Source organism: Arvicola amphibius, unplaced genomic scaffold, assembly GCF_903992535.2.
Source record: "Arvicola amphibius unplaced genomic scaffold, mArvAmp1.2, whole genome shotgun sequence".
In the NCBI taxonomy this organism is placed as follows: domain Eukaryota; kingdom Metazoa; phylum Chordata; class Mammalia; order Rodentia; family Cricetidae; genus Arvicola; species Arvicola amphibius.
In genome coordinates this window covers 2585-18543 of record NW_024582315.1, presented here as the reverse complement: position 1 = coordinate 18543, position 15959 = coordinate 2585, and the positions used below count along the sequence as shown (strand labels likewise).

The 15959-nt window shown below is 37.8% G+C and overlaps 2 protein-coding genes across 2 annotated transcripts in view; both read right to left on the bottom strand.

Moving 5' to 3' along the window:
• Positions 1 to 9360, bottom strand: part of LOC119805809 (probable ATP-dependent RNA helicase DDX60) — a 31158-nt gene extending 21798 nt beyond the window's left edge. Inside the window, exons 1-3 of the mRNA XM_038317612.1 lie at positions 9160 to 9360; positions 6013 to 6117; positions 3726 to 3867 (exon numbers count right to left, since the gene is read on the bottom strand). Coding sequence (XP_038173540.1) covers positions 3726 to 3867; positions 6013 to 6117; positions 9160 to 9360 — 448 coding nt within the window. The remainder of the gene's footprint in view (positions 1 to 3725; positions 3868 to 6012; positions 6118 to 9159) is intronic.
• Positions 9361 to 11817: 2457 nt separating this feature from the next.
• On the bottom strand, positions 11818 to 15653 carry LOC119805808 (probable ATP-dependent RNA helicase DDX60). The gene is made up of 3 exons (XM_038317611.2): positions 15550 to 15653; positions 14052 to 14204; positions 11818 to 11910 (listed from the first exon to the last, which is right to left on the bottom strand). Exons 1-3 carry the CDS (start codon positions 15649 to 15651, stop codon positions 11818 to 11820), a joined length of 348 nt encoding a protein of 115 aa, XP_038173539.2. The 5' UTR covers positions 15652 to 15653.
• Between the last annotated feature and the right edge of the window lie 306 nt (positions 15654 to 15959).

The following is a 15959-nucleotide window of genomic DNA, read 5'->3' as shown; positions in this document are numbered from 1 at the left end:
TATGGCTGTAAGGAGACACAATGACCATGGCAACTCTTACAAAGAAAGCATGTAATTGGGGGGCTTGTTTACAGTTTCAGGTGTTTTGTGCATTATCATCATGGCAGGGAGCTTGTTGGCACACAGGCATACATGGTTCTAGAGAAGCAGCTGAAAGTTCTGCATCTGAATCATGAAGCAGCAAGAAGAAAGTGAGAGCCACTGGGCTTGCTTGAGCTTTCAAAACCCCAAAGCCCATTCCCCAATAAACCCCCAGTTCATCCAATTGGGCCACATCTACTCCAAGAAGGCCATATCCCCCCTCAAGTAGTGCCATTTCCAAATGGCCACTCATTCAAACATATGAGGCTGTGGGAAATAGTCCTATGTAAACCACCACAGAGATCCTGCTACTGTAACTGCCAGCTACCAAATTAGTGAGGAGCTGCATCAGATCCATCTGCAGCATCACTACCTGTGCATCACTGGAATGTCTTTCCCCTTACTCTTATGAATACAGGTAAGTAAAATTCCTATAGTTCCTCAGTAATAATTTAAAATCCTTACCACTGTTATAGTAAAGAGAACTTCACACTGACTTCTAAATTTATTCAAAATTTAATCAAAATATGCAATGTTTTAAATAATTTTCAAAGTTCAGGAAATGAATTTTAAATACATTCTCTGATACAAGTGTTTTTGAACCTTTCTTTTTTGATCACTTTTTTCATTTATTTTACTGTATAAATATGCCTGATTTCTTATTGGATTTACATCAAGCATTAAGCTAAAAAAAGATGAAAAGATCAATAGATCAAAATGATAGTATCCCTATCATGTGTTCAATAATTTCTTGTAATTTAAAAGTCCTTCCTTGATAATCAGGAGAACCTGAGTAGGTAATATGGAAATGGAAAATGAAGAACCATAATTCCTCTCACCTCTATTTGGAACATTCTCCTTTCTTTTTTCTTATTCCCTGTGCCAATATATTTCTTATGATTCAATTTATTAGTGATTTTCTGGACTTTGCAGGGGTTTTTGAAACCTCAATGCCCACTCCATAGTGACTCAGTTCCTGTAAATGACCACATTTCCTATGCTTTCAGACAGTGCCACTTCCTGCTGATCAAGTATGCAAATCTAAGAGTCTATGCAGTCTATGTCCACTCAAACCATCACAGACCACTTCTTGCCCCCCCCCAGGTCTGTAGTCATATTATAATGTAAAATGCATTTTGTCTAAGTTCAAAACTCCCCATACTTGATCACAGTCTCAACACTAAATTTCCAAAGTTCAATGTCCTTTATGAAACTAGGGCAATCTCTTTACTATAACTCCCTATAAATTCAAACTATAAAGGCAGGTCATATGTTTCCAATGGCTTGCTCCTTTTTGTTACATGCTTTAAATTACAATACAAAGGCACAGGATAAACACTATAATCCCAGGAGGGAGGAATGTGAACTTATTGAGAGACTGTTGGATCAAAACAAGACTGAAAACCAGTTGGGAAAACTCCACATTTTGCATCTCTATGTCTGATGTCAAGATACTCTTCAGATCTCCAACTCCTTTTAGTTTTTGCTACTGTAACACACTTCTCTCTCTTGCTCTATTTCCACACCTGGTCTGCAGCTCTCCTTGACAGGTATCCCACTGTTCTGGCATCCCCATATATTGAAGTCTGTAACACAATCCAGGCTTCACTTTCACAGTTCTGTCTCTAAAGTTCTAGAACTATGTGGCTAAATTTGCCAAGTTCTACTGCTTGCTGGAGCTAGAACTTGGTCCTGTCTTTTAATTACATCTGCATCAGCTTTCTGCTGTTCATGATTTCTTTCACTGCTTAAGGTTTTCTTTACTCCTTTTTACAAGTTGGGAGCTTAGACGGGTGGAGTCTTGTTCTAAGGTCACCACTCCCTTTATCCCATTTAATGTCAGACTTTTATTTAAACTTTTAATCTCCTTGAGTGCAGGATTAGCTCCATTAGTCTTCCTCATGTTCCTTTTCTCCTGAAACTGTGTACATTTTGAACTTCTCTTTGTCCCGCTTGCTCCTTTTTGTCAGTGATCTGAATAAGAATGATTACTAACAATCACAGGACACAGTCAGTACTAGGCTGCCTAGAAATCTCTGCCAGGGTCATTAATCCAGAACTCTTCAATTTAGCATCTGGCATATCTTTGGATAAGAGTAGAAAATTCACCAAAACATCACAAGAGTCTCTAGGCCACGTACTAATATTTTTCTCTTCTGAAATCTCTTAAGCTGAACCATTATAATCTCTATCACTCTCAGTGCTACTGTCTTCTGTGCTCCTACTAGTATGACCCACCAAGCCTCACTTAAAATCTTTAACTGCTTTCCTAATCCAAAGTCCACCTTCTGTCCACAAGCAGTGTAGCAAGCCTGTCACAGCAATACCGAGCTTCTGGTACCAAATTCTGTCTTGGTTAGTGTTCTATTGCTGTGACAAGACATTATGATCATGATAACTTTTATTTTAAAAAGCATTTAGTTGGCACTTGATTACAGTTTCAGAGGTTTAGCACATTATCATTTTGAAAGGCACACAAAGAGACATGATACTGGAGAAGTAGCTGAGAGTTCTACATCTGAATCCACAGGCAGCGAAGGGGGGGAGACTCTGTACTTGATATGCTTCTGAAACCTCAAAACTCACCCCAAATGACACATTTCTGTTGTGAGATATTTGTACATTGTTTAAAGATATATTTGCTATAATTGGTGTAATAAAAAGCTGAACAGCAATTAGCTAGGCAGGATGTGAGATTTCTGGGGACAGAGAGGTCTCTGGTATTTCCATCAGCTAGTGACAGAAAAAAAAGCAGGAGGCATTGAAGCCACCATGCACCGGAAAATATCACAACATTAATCACAAATATTATGAGAAGGCAATATTTACATCAGAGATATTGTGGGAAGAATTTATTTTGAAATGTTGAACTCAAAGTTTTTCCATAAAAGCTGTATGGGACTTTTTAATACAATTTTCCCTAATATCAGCAAATTTTATATGTATAATTGACCTCAGACACATAATCCATGAAATATCAGTTGTTGATGTACAATGTACAATTATATTCAAAGAAAATAGTATTACAGACAATATTCACAGATAATACTAGTTATTATCTGAGGGTGGAATTTTGAGTTTCATACTTTAACATCTTCCTGTGTTGTTCTTCAAAGTTGGTCATATAGTTAATTATAAGGAAAGGGTTTATAAATATTGTATATTATGCAGTATGCTGAGAATCCTGGAGGAAACACAGTTTTCAAGTCACAACTTGCAGTAGTGAATAGTTTAAAATCATTGTCACAGAATAGGACATCTATTACAACTGATTTCACTTTATCTTAATTGAAAACCTATAATTTACCTATATAATTATCATTCTCCTTTTTACTTAAAATAAAAATAATAAGATTATACATATATATATATATATGTTTTTATGCTTAACTGATGCTCTCTCAAGTGATAAGTAAATAAATATATTCCTGAAATTCTAGTTTTCTATAAATCTATCAGGTTTTTCCCACCATGGGAAGAATTTATACACACACATATATAGTTTTATACATATATAACATATATCAAATATTATTTGATATATAACCATATACTTATATATTATTTGTATACTGTATGATTTGATATAATGTTGATGACAAACACACATACACACACACAGACAACATAACCCTCAAACTTACCTTCATGAGTTGGCTGACAAAGATTATGGAAAAGACCTCTTACAAGAAAACTGACAAAAACAAGATTAGACGGTTCATGGTAATGTAAATGTGACACAAGGCCAGCAAACCCTGTAGGGTTACCTTCTTGATCTATATAACCCTAGAGAACAGAAATAATTTGTTAGTTTGACTCAACTCACAGAATTAGTAACAAGTGGATTATCAATTATCAGTTTAAAATACTACATGCCAATAGGACTATAACTACTAACTAGCCCAACTTTAATAATTACATGAATTACAAGTAGCAGTACTTATTGGGTATTGTCCTCTAAGGTATACAATAATGCAATATGATTAAACAAAAATCTAGGGCTGGAGAGATGGCTCAGCAGTCAGCAACACTTGCTGCTCGTCCAGACAACCTGAGCTCAGTTTTCCAGAATCCACACTGAGTGAGTGCCTCACAGTCAGCTACAACTCCAGTTTCATGCACCCTCATGCCATCTTCTTGTCTCTACGGGCACCTACACATATATTACATCTATTCACACATACATGTATGTAAATAAAATGTTTTACAAACTTGTACAACCATTCTGGACATAAGTATGCCAGTTTCTTAGAAAATTGGGAATCAACCTACCAATAGGACTTAGCAATACCACTCTTGGTCATATACCCAAAGGATGCTCAATCATACTACGAGGACATTTGTTCAGCTATTTTCATCACAGCATTATTTGTATTAGCCAAAATTGGAAACAACCTAGATGGCTCTCAACTGAAGAATGGATAAAGAAAATATTGTACATTTATACAATGGAGTACTACTCAGTGGTAAAAAAATATGTCATTTTGAAATTTGCATGCAAATAGATGGAACTAGATAAAACCAACCTGAGTGAGGTAATCCAAGCCCAGAAAGATGAACATGCTATGTACTCACTCATAAGTGTATACTAGCTGTAAAGTAAAGCATAAAAAACCTGTGGTCCATGACCACAGAGAAACTAAATAACCAGGTGAACCCTAAGGAAAACATATATAAATCCACCTGGAAAGGAGCAATAGACAAGATCTCCTGACAAAGTTGGGAGCATGAGTTGGGGGAGAAGGGAGAGCAGAAGGGGAAGATGAGGAGAGGAAATCTTGGGGGAACAGGATATTAGAGATGGAGGCAGGACAGACATGAGAGCAAGGAAAGAGATATTTTGATTGAGGGAGTCATTATGAGGCAAAAAAAAAAAAAAAAACTGGCACTAGAGAAATTCCTGGGAATCTACAAGAATGACCCCAGATAAGACCCTAAGCAATAGAGGAGAGGGTGCCCGAACTGAACTTGCCCTGTAGTCAGATTGATGACTATCTTAAATGTCATCATTGAGCCTCCATCCAGCAACTGGTGGAAACAGAAGCAGAGACCTGCAGCAGAGCACTGGGCTAAGCTCCCAAAGTCCAGTTGAAAAGTGGGAGGAGTGAGAATACGAACAAAGGGGTCAAGACCATCAACTCCAGGTGGACAGGGAAGGAACCTGCATAGGACCAAACTAGTCCCACTGAACCACTGAATATGGGTAACAATTGTATGACTGGGGAAGACTGCAGGGCCACTGCAGTTCCTGGTGAAAGAGGTAGGAATCAACTTTCTCTCTCTCTCTCTCTCTCTCTCTCTCTCTCTCTCTCTCTCTCTCTCTCTCTCTCTCTCTCTCTCTCCCTCCCTCCCTCCCTCCTCACTCCTCCCTCCCTCCCTCCCTCTCTCTCTCTCTCTATCTCTCTCTCTCTCTCTCTCTCTCTCTCTCTCTCTTTTTCCTCTGCCTATATGTAATAAATTTCCTACTATATAGATAGAATTTTAAGTAGAAGACTTAAAAATTTTACCTCCTGCTTGTACTGGATTTTTAGAAACCCATTCTCTTTGGATGGATACCTTGTTCAGCCTAGATATAATAGGGAGGGCCTTGGACCTTTCTCAAGCAATGTGCCTTACACTCTCTGAGGAGTGGATGGGGGCTGGAGTGGAATGGGAGGTGGAGGGAATGGGAGGAGGGGAAGGAGTGGGACCTGGGACTAGTATGTAAAATGGAAAAAGATAGTTTATTTTCTTTCTTAAAAAATAAAAATAAATATTTTTTAAATGTTAAAAAAATCAAGTCTTCTACTTAAAAATTCTATCTATATAGTAGGAAATTTATTACATATAGGCAGAGGAAAAAGAGAGAGAGAGAGAGAGAGAGAGAGAGAGAGAGAGAGAGAGAGAGAGAGAGAGAGAGAGAGAGAGAGAGAGAGAGAAGTTGATTCCTACCTCTTTCACCAGGAACTGCAAAGAATATAAGAAGTAAAGCTTTAACATGTCTGTGACTCGGGGACGTTTGAAGGATAACAATGAGTGCCTCAGCACTGACAGCGCCTGCAAAGAAAAGCATTTTGATTTAGTTACATTAAGTGAAATGTCTTTGCAAGAGACAACACCAGATAAATTAATATAGCACACGCATACATATATATGTCACATATCCTATGCATATATAATGTGGATTACAAGATCTATACCCCTAAAGCAAAGTGTGTCACTGTGGGTTCCCTCCTTTACTACTTTATTCTTTTCCAAAGGCTGTCTCTACTACAGCACACAAGGAAAAAGGGGTATGCTTAAAAATGTTCTTTTTGGTGCTCTTGATCACCCACTGTATAGGATACAAAAAGTATTACAGAACACAGCAACAATACACAAACTTCAATTAGATTTAATACAACACATTTTCCTTCATCATATAGCACATCACCTAACAGAGCATGTATGTCCTTTAGCACACTAAAGAGCACTGTGGAAGTTTGAATGACATGGCCTTATAGGTTCATGTGTTTGGATTCTTGCTAACTGGTTTATGAAACTGTTAGGGACGGATTATCAAGTGTAGGCTTTGGGGCTTCAAAAACCAATGCCATTCCCTGTTAGCTCTCTGTCCCTACATTGTGGTACTGTCTCAAGCTGGGAAGCCTCACCCACTACTCCAGTGCCCTGCCTCCCTTCCAGCTGCCCTGCTCCTGCCATGACCAAGTTCTCTTGGTCATGGTCTTATCACATTAGCATAAAAGTGAATAAGATAAGCACAGAAAACCAAACCAAAAAAATAAATGTCTCCAAACAGTCTGAGCAGAAAACATATTGTAAGTTTCAGAGCATGCAACATATGAGTTGCATGAGAAGGGGTTTAGATATACTATTCAGTATTTATGGCATTACTGCAAAATTATTAGAAGGAATTTGGCTGAAGCCAAAGGGGTGAAATTGTTCCTTCATCTCCAGTGCCAAACAACACTCTTTTATGTGATGTGCAGTATTCAACTTTTGTCTAAAATATCTATGAACTCACAATAAAAGCAAACTTTCTTAGCACCACTCAAATGACAACCTGTCTACACTTAGGTTGAAGAGAATACAGAATGCAAGAAAAATATCTGATGTCCTTTAAAAAATAACAACAAAAAAGAAAGAATTATTTTGTTTTTTATTATGTGTATACATGGGGGCAGTATATGCAAGTACTCATGGAATTCAGAAGAGGCCATCAGACCTCTTGGAGTTACAGGGTGGTGTGAAACACCCAGTATGAGCACTGGGAACTGAACTCGGGTCCTCTGCAACAACCTTACGTGTTCTTAACATCAGAGCCATATTTCTAGCTGCTACTGCATTTAAGTCCTATATGCTTAATGGTAGGACAGGGGGGAAAATAAAAGGGGTGAACTCCCCATCTCCTTTACAGTGGGTTATGAAGGAAACCAAAAGGATCCTTTACTGACACCCCTTTTCCTTGCATATAGGAATCAGAGGAGGCAGCATTTGGAAAACAGCAAAGTGGTGAGGGGATGTGGGGGGAAAGGAACTAATAGTGGTTCACTCTGTGCTGGAGGTACAGAGCTTATAACTAAAGGCATACTAGCATGATATATTAGTATTTTCACTGCTATGACCTGAGAAGAGCAACTTAAATGAGGAGCAATTTATTTGGGACACATAATTTTAAAAGTAGTTTCCAATCCATAACTTGCCTGGCTCCATTGTACTGAAGCGGCTCACCTCACAGAAAGTCTGCACAAATAGACTTCCACTCTCCTTCTATCAAGGACCCCAGCATGAACAAGGCCACCTTCATTTGAGTACATTGCTGTCCTGCAGGCTAATTATTCTCTAGGGAAGCCTCCACAGATACTTCCAGAAATAAAATATATATTAGTAGAATATTGCACATAGTAGAATAGGTCCTGCTGTAGTCCGAATGTGGTCCCAAGAACATGCTGAAATCTAATCTCCATGCTGGTGATCTTATTGAGGGCTGGGACTTAGGGAAGTGATTAGAAGCAGAGTAAGTCTTAAGAGTAGAATCCTCTGTGATTATACACGAGGAAGGAAAAGGAAACGTCAGATAGGCCGGGACATTTCCTGTTTACCAAACGATGTCCTGTCATTGGGACACTTTAAGAAAGTCTTTCACTAAATGTCACCCTGCAGCATTGAACCTCTGTCATCATGAGCCAAAACAAACCTCTCTTCTTGATAATTCACCCCACCTGTGGCATTCTGTTATGGCCAACAGAAAATGAACACAAGTTCGTCTAACAGTGTGTTGTCACAAAAATAGAAATTAAATCATTTAATTGTGAGTTTCAAATTCACGGTCTCATACACCTTTTATCAGACCCTAAAACATCAAGACAATGTAATGGGTGTGTTTTGATGTCCACTTGCTTACAACCTTATAAAGTGTGCAATCATACCTTGAAAAAAATGTCTGAAAAACAAAAACAAAATAATAATGTGGCCGGGCGGTGGTGGCACACACCTTTAATCCCAGCACTCAGGAGGCAGGGGCAGGTGACTCTCTGTGAGTTCGAGGCCAGCCTGGTCTACAAGAGCTAATTCCAGGACAGGCACCAGAAACTACAGTGAAAACCACAGAGAAACCCTGTCTTGAAAGTTCAAAAGAAATATTAATAATAATGTGATCATTTTGGTAGAACTAGGCATGAGAACTTTTTTTTTGGTTTAGGTGTGCTTGTTTTCCAACTTTCTACATTTTCTAAACATTTATAATTAACTTACACTTTGTCTTATAAAAAGTAAACTGTTACTTTACATTTATAAAAATAAATTCTTTTTGTTTCTGAATGGTATAAACAGATAATAGCTGGCACTCTCGGTACAAGACAATACTGTCTATTATGCTAGAAGACAGTGACCATGGGAACACCTTAGTGCCCACCCAGTCACCAATTCTGTCTGACAATGAAAACAAGCACAGCTCATCATTGTTCTCCTTAGCGTTTTCCCTAGAGTTCTCCACCGCTCTCTAGAGAACATGGAGAAGCATGCTAAGCCTGATAACAGCACAGTAGAGCACAGGCCAGCCAGACCATTGGTAGAGGCCCAGGCTGGGGGACACAGCACCTTTGCCTTGCCATCCTCTGGGTCATCTGCCTTGGAGGCCAGCAGCATGAGTCTCAGAATGAGTGAGATACTGAGAGGAAACTGGCCTCTCAGCTCAGGCACTTTGGATTTTATGAGTTTTTCTGTCTTGGGCAGTGGAATATCAAAGAAGTAGACATCACCCAACAGGTCTTGCCCTCGTCTTCCAGCCCGACCAGACATCTGGAAACAGAGCAGAATCATGCTGTGAGAACCATCTGAGTGTTTTTCCTAAAAGAATGTAAAGAACTATTCCTTTTATATTGTTTTGGGGCACGTATACTATGCCTAGTAGTTAACTAAAATGAATAGCCTTCAATTTCAAATCTAAAAAGTTCATCATATCTAAAGTAGAGCTATTTTAAATAATGTATCTGTCATTCCCATGTATCATTAATCATACTAAGTATTTGTATAATGTTGTACAGAAATTAATCTATCTATAAAATTATATATCTAATGCTATAAATATACAATGTGTTTTATAATATATAATTACCACTTCCTGACAATAATTTATGAGATTAAATATTCTATGATTATATATATTATGTATATAACATTACATAGCATATGATATAACATATATAATGACACTATATGATAATGTATTATTAATATTAATTATACATGTTCACTATGATTGGAATTTTACTGTATATAGCTACATTTGATGCTGCCAGCAGAAATATTGACCAAACATTTCTGAGAAGGTAACTCTATAAAGACAAACTCTGCTGTCTGCAGAACATAATGGAACAAAGAGAATCAAAAGCAAGGAAAATGCTTTAATATACAAGGTCAAGACTTTGTGGTGAAAGGCAACTGTTTGGGGAACTGAGGAAACCCTGGGTGAAATGAATGAAGTTCTATATGAATGTATATCACTGACATACATCATTGACATAGGAATGGGTTTGTCAAGGACCTAGTGCCTCAGACCCATGGGAATGTCAAAATCTCCTTTCTTTCCCCACAGGGATTAAAAATCATTCTTCTTATCCACATTTCGATGGTAATATAGTGTATGCAGAAACTGTCCATTGCAGCTTTCTCCTCCCACATATTTTTGCCTAAAGACTTCTCCCCTCAGGGTCTGCCCCTAAAATTAGCCAACCTGTCTCCTTGTTCAACTGTATGAAATAACCCCACTTTTTTTTAAGGATAATAAAAAAGGTTATTTATTTGAGGGGGAAAACTTTTTTTTTTGGTTTTCTTTGAACTTTTTTTTCATGTTTTTTTTTTTTATATTTAAAAATTTCCATATCCTCCCCTCCTCCTCCCCCTTCCCTCCCCTCCCCTCCACTCATACCTCCCCTCCCTCCCTCTCCAGGCCAAGGAGCCATCAGGGTTCCCTACTCTATGTTAAGACCAAGGTCCTCCCAACTCCCCCCAGGTCCAGGAAGGTGATCGACCAAGCTGAGAAGGCTCCCACAGAGCCCGTCCATGAAGAACAATCAGAGCCCAGAGCCATTGTCCTTTGCTTCTCAGTCAGCCCCCACTGTTGGCCACATTCAGAGAGACGGGTTTGGTCGCATGATCCATCAGTCCCATTCCAACTGGAGTTGGTGATCTCCCATTAGTTCTGTCCCACTGTCTCCATGAGTGAACGCACCCCTCACGTTCCTGACTTTCTTTCTCATGTTCTCTCTCCTTCTGCTCCTCATCAGGACCTTGGGAGCTCAGTCCAGTGCTCCAATGCGGGGCTCAGTCATTTTCTTCATCTATCGCCAGGTGGAGGTTCCCTCACAGTCCTGAATTTCTTTCTCATGTTGGCAGCTGAGGAGAGGGAGCCTGAAAAGGCCAGTTCCTATAGCCATACTGATGAATTTCTTGCATATCACCATAGAACCTCCACCTGGCGGTAGATGAAGAAAATGACAGAGCCCCACATTGCAGCACCGGACTGAGCTCCCAAGGTCCTGATGAGGAGCAGAAGGAGAGAGAACATGAGAAAGAAATTCAATAACCCCACTTTTATGTTCAACTTTATATAAGAAACACACTGAGCTTCCTAGTGATATAGTTTCTCCGTTGGGAGTCAAAGCCACATGCTCCCAGCTTTTCTGTGTGTCTGTGCATCTGTGCTTTTCTCATTAGCTGGTTAGGTCAGTTAGGTCAGTCTCTGGAGCTGGGCAGAACATGGAAATACTTCATTCACAGATTGTAGGGAAACAACCAAATAATACCACAGGAGAGTACAGACATTGGTCTGGAAACAGACTGTGTGTCTAGAGTCAAGAAAAGTATTAAAAATGGCTCCAGAATAGAAACCCATGCTCAGTTGCTCAGTAAATTAGAACGTAAATGTTTCCCAGTAATCTGTGATATGGATCCTTTCCTGTAAATTGCTTTATTTAGCTTGTGTGCATAAAATGAAGTAATAATCACCCAGATTCTGCAGACAAGAGAGGAGTTTGAATGCCTTATCAAAGACCATACACATGATTAGCAGTGGTCAAAATAATCTCATAGTCCCATGCTTACTCAATACCAGACAGGCGCCTACAGTCTTCTGCCATGAACTGGAGAATTTATTAGTAATTTAGTAGTTAACGTAATTTTTTTTTACTATTTCATGGCTACATAGTATGAATATATTATATTAAGTTAATGTATATTTATTTACCTGTCTGAAATTTAAAGCATCCAGATAGACTGAGTTTGAGCAAAAACCACAGATTTACAAGGCATGTTGACTCCTAAAGCGAGTGTTCCTGTAGCTGTCACCACCTAAAATGGAATAAAACAGTGATTTCACACACTGGCATTTTGGTTGAATACAAGTATTTCCATGAAATTGCTAAGAACTGTATTTAAATCCCAATAAAACTGCAGTGGACAAACTAAGGGAACGAGACACATAATGTTTCTTCTTACTTTGCAAACATAGACAGCACATTCTCTAATGGAATCTGTTATACCTGTTTCTTTACAAGAAATATATACTTTAATCTTAATTGTATAGTACAAATGTCACAGAGGAACTTAGAGGTCGTATCTAAAATAATTATATTCTCTCATCACCATCAATCTCTCTGTTCTTTGTGTTATTCCTTTAATGTCCCACAATATCACTGTTATTTTGTATACTATTAAAATACTAAAGTCTAAGAATCATTCACTGTTGTATCTCAAGAACCAAGTAACACATCTGACATGGAATAAGTATTACATTAAACATCATAAATAAAATATTAGGATAGGAATTTCTATGTGAGAAGGCAGTAAAATTTTTACAAGCCTACTTCCTGGTAACTATTTGATTTACTAAAGTTCATTGAGAAATGGCATAAGAACAAAATACATTTTATCTTTCTGTCATGAATTTGCATGATCACTAATCATAAACAGAATGTAAAGTTTATTTTCATAATCTAACTTCTAGTTCATTTTTTTTCCTGTTGTAGCTAGTATGTCTTGACTTGTCCTATCTTGTTGTGGAATTGTCTTTTTGTACTCTCAGAAGATGTGTCTTTGCCAAGGCACCTTCAGATTGGTTTAATAAAGAGCTAAATGGCCAATAACTAATTAGACAGGACTTCTAGGGACAGAGAAGATGTTGGGAAAAAGAAAGGAGAAGTTGCCAGCCAGATAAGAAGAGAAAATGGGAGGTGCAAGATGGAAGCAAGGTAACAGCATCATGCAACAGAACATAGATTAATATAAATGGGTTGATTTGTTATCAGAGCTACTTGGTATAACCCTAATCTGTAGGCTTAGCTTTCATAATTACGAATATGTCTCTGTATTATTTTTTTCATGTGGCAGCCTTAAGAAAATCCCTTCTTCACTGACTCTTTAGATCAATGCTGCTTGTGCTTCTGATTTGTGAAGATGGTTTGAGGGTAGTGAAGTTATGTTTTCTAATTGTTTTGTAACTGAGGCTTATGCCTCTGTCAAAATGAAAAATGATACTTACTAAATTATATTAAATTATTTTTATTCAAATCTTTTTCACAAGCACAAGCATTGAGAGTGTAGGAGCTTTACATTTAGAAAACAAAAAGAACAAATACCTTCCTAAAATGTCTTCTCTGATGAAGCCATTACAGTAGCTATTCTATATCAGTTGAGTTATTCTCACTTTATTAGTGAATAAGACATTGCTGTCAGATACTATTTTAACCATATCTCTTTCCCTTTTTTCTTTCTCTTCATTCTGTCTACTCTTTCTTTTTGCCTATGCCTTACAAAATGTAAGGTTGATAACTTTTAGTAGTCAGAGTCAGTTTTTAAATATTGCTCAAGATTCATATTTACTTGGCAGCAATCTAAGGGTCCTCTGTATACTTGCCTGAATTATTGCAATGAGCCTAACCAGGATTGTACTAAAGAAAACACAGTAAGAATGTGCCCCAAAAGTCATTTATGACAATCGTCCTCTTGTCTCCCATCAGTAACAGTAGAAATGACCTTCAGTACAACATATTTATAAGCTCTGTTGAGATAATTTGAAGCCCTGTGGAAGCAGATATCTGTGCTATGATTTCAACTGCCACATTAAAAAAATATCTTCACCAAACTAAAATATAAATACTCTTTAAATTCATGTAGAGAATGTTTGTAGCAAAACCACATCAACAAACCCTACATATAAAAACATAAGAGTAAGTTATGCACCGAGGTCAACATAGAGATGCTTTGTTTTTGTGGGCAAATATATGCAGTGAGTGGCACCAGTCAAACCTCCTTCCCAAGTTAAATGACATAGAGCATATACAAAGGTACCACAGTCAGTAAATAAAGTCTACAGCCCAAATAACATAGGTATATGAGGGAAGGGAGTAAAGGGTGGCTATATTTCTTCATTTCATGAACATTCTGCTTCATCTATTTACATTTTCAAATTTTACAAAGAAAAATTGACCCACCCTAATGAATCCTTTCCTAAAAAGGATTTCCACTAACTGCTTTTCTTTGGCGCTCATAGAGCTGTGATGAAAGCCAATGCCCCTTCTTGCCAATTGCTTCAGTGTGTCACCTTTTCTTTGGTTTTTCACCCGACTAAACACCATCTGCAATGACTGCAAAACAAGAGATTTAAAGTATTACTTATCTAATGTTCATTCAAATGTGTTCAATGAAAATAATATATGTATTACATAATAATTTGGCCAAATGATATCACTGTTTGGCCTTTTGCTCTACATCCACACATCATCAACCATCATCATTAGCAATAACAACAACCAAAAGCACGTTTTATGGCAACAACAGTCACTACAAGAAAATTTTTTCTCAATTCTTGGCATTTTCACTTCAGCTCTGGAATAGAATACTCTACCAGTGTAGTAGATAACCCCAAGGGAAATACAAGACTGTGGCCCAGTCCCACTGGAACAAGATCAAGTGACGGTGAAAACTTTTCTAAAGTTCTTCCCAGAAAGTAGAGCAAAACTTTTATACTCTAGGGTAAAGTAATGCCTTTATCCACCATTGTGTCTGGTTGGATGTGTAATACATACCACTACATGATAGAATGCAAGTGCCCTTGTCTTCCTATGTTCAGAAATATCTTATTTGTGTAGTTAAGATATGAATGTAAAGTCAGTGTACATGACAAGCGATTGATTGCAAAGACGGGTGCATTCAAGGGTCCTGGAGAATACAGAGTGATTACCTAAGGGTCTCTAAGTAGCAAGGAGGAAATCCAGTTGTGCCCAGTGTTATAATATATAAAAATATCAACATTTGGAGAGAAGAGACAAGTTTAAGTCTCGAAACATAAAAGGATATTTCCTAGCAATTTTGATTGTACAGTTATCTATAAAAAGGAATATCAAGGATCAGTTAAAATAATGATGTACATACTAGACAGTTTATGAAGCTGGCAAAATAAGATTCATGACACAATGAAAATATGCAAATGGATATGTGAATGTGTGTGGGTGGTGTGTTGTGATGTTATTGCTTGTATTGAAACTGGTTTGCATTGTTAATATGTTGTCTATAAATAGTAATAGTTTAACGATAATGGGCTAAACCAATTATAGATATCCCAATGACTTTGGTAAATTTTTTTAGCTGGAATATAGATGGGCCCTAATTTTAAGAAATGATAAAAATTTGAATATATTAGTCTGTATAGGTTAAAATTCTGACTTTATACAGATTTTATAGAAGACACCATGCAAAAACAGGACACTTAGGTGATTTGATGAGACAAAATTAGTCTACAAATTCTAATCCTATCCTAAGGGTAGATTGGAAGGCCCTTGAATGTTGTATGCAGCAAAAGTTCCTGTCTGCTACATCTCTAGCTCATAGAGACCTCCCTTATGGTAGCTAGCATTGCCTGCAGTATGGCCAACACTGCCTACACGGTAGAAGCCTACACTCTGAGAGCACTGGTCTCTTCTGGGTGCTGACCTCATCATCTATTGCTTTCTGATCAGCATATGTGCAGTCCTGCGGAATCTCCATATTCTTCTCCAGACTCCTCAGGAGGTAATCACGTTCAGCTTCACTCATGATGTTTTTGATCCAATCTTCTGGAAGGCTTTTGGCTCTTTTCGCCTCTTTACAAGAATAATATTACAAGAAATCAGTATTTGCAGCTAATCTGTACAGGAATCTCAGAAGCACTTGCTTCATGCATTTATATTATCATAACTCAGTCCTCTCTCCCATTGTATTTGTTTATCAGCCCCTGGGGCCTACGATCCCTCAAGATGAAGCTATTATGAATGTGACATTTTTGTCTGTAGAGTTTTCCCCCCATTGTTTCCCAATGGTCAATGTATATATTTTTAAAATACAGAATAATCTATCTCCTACTA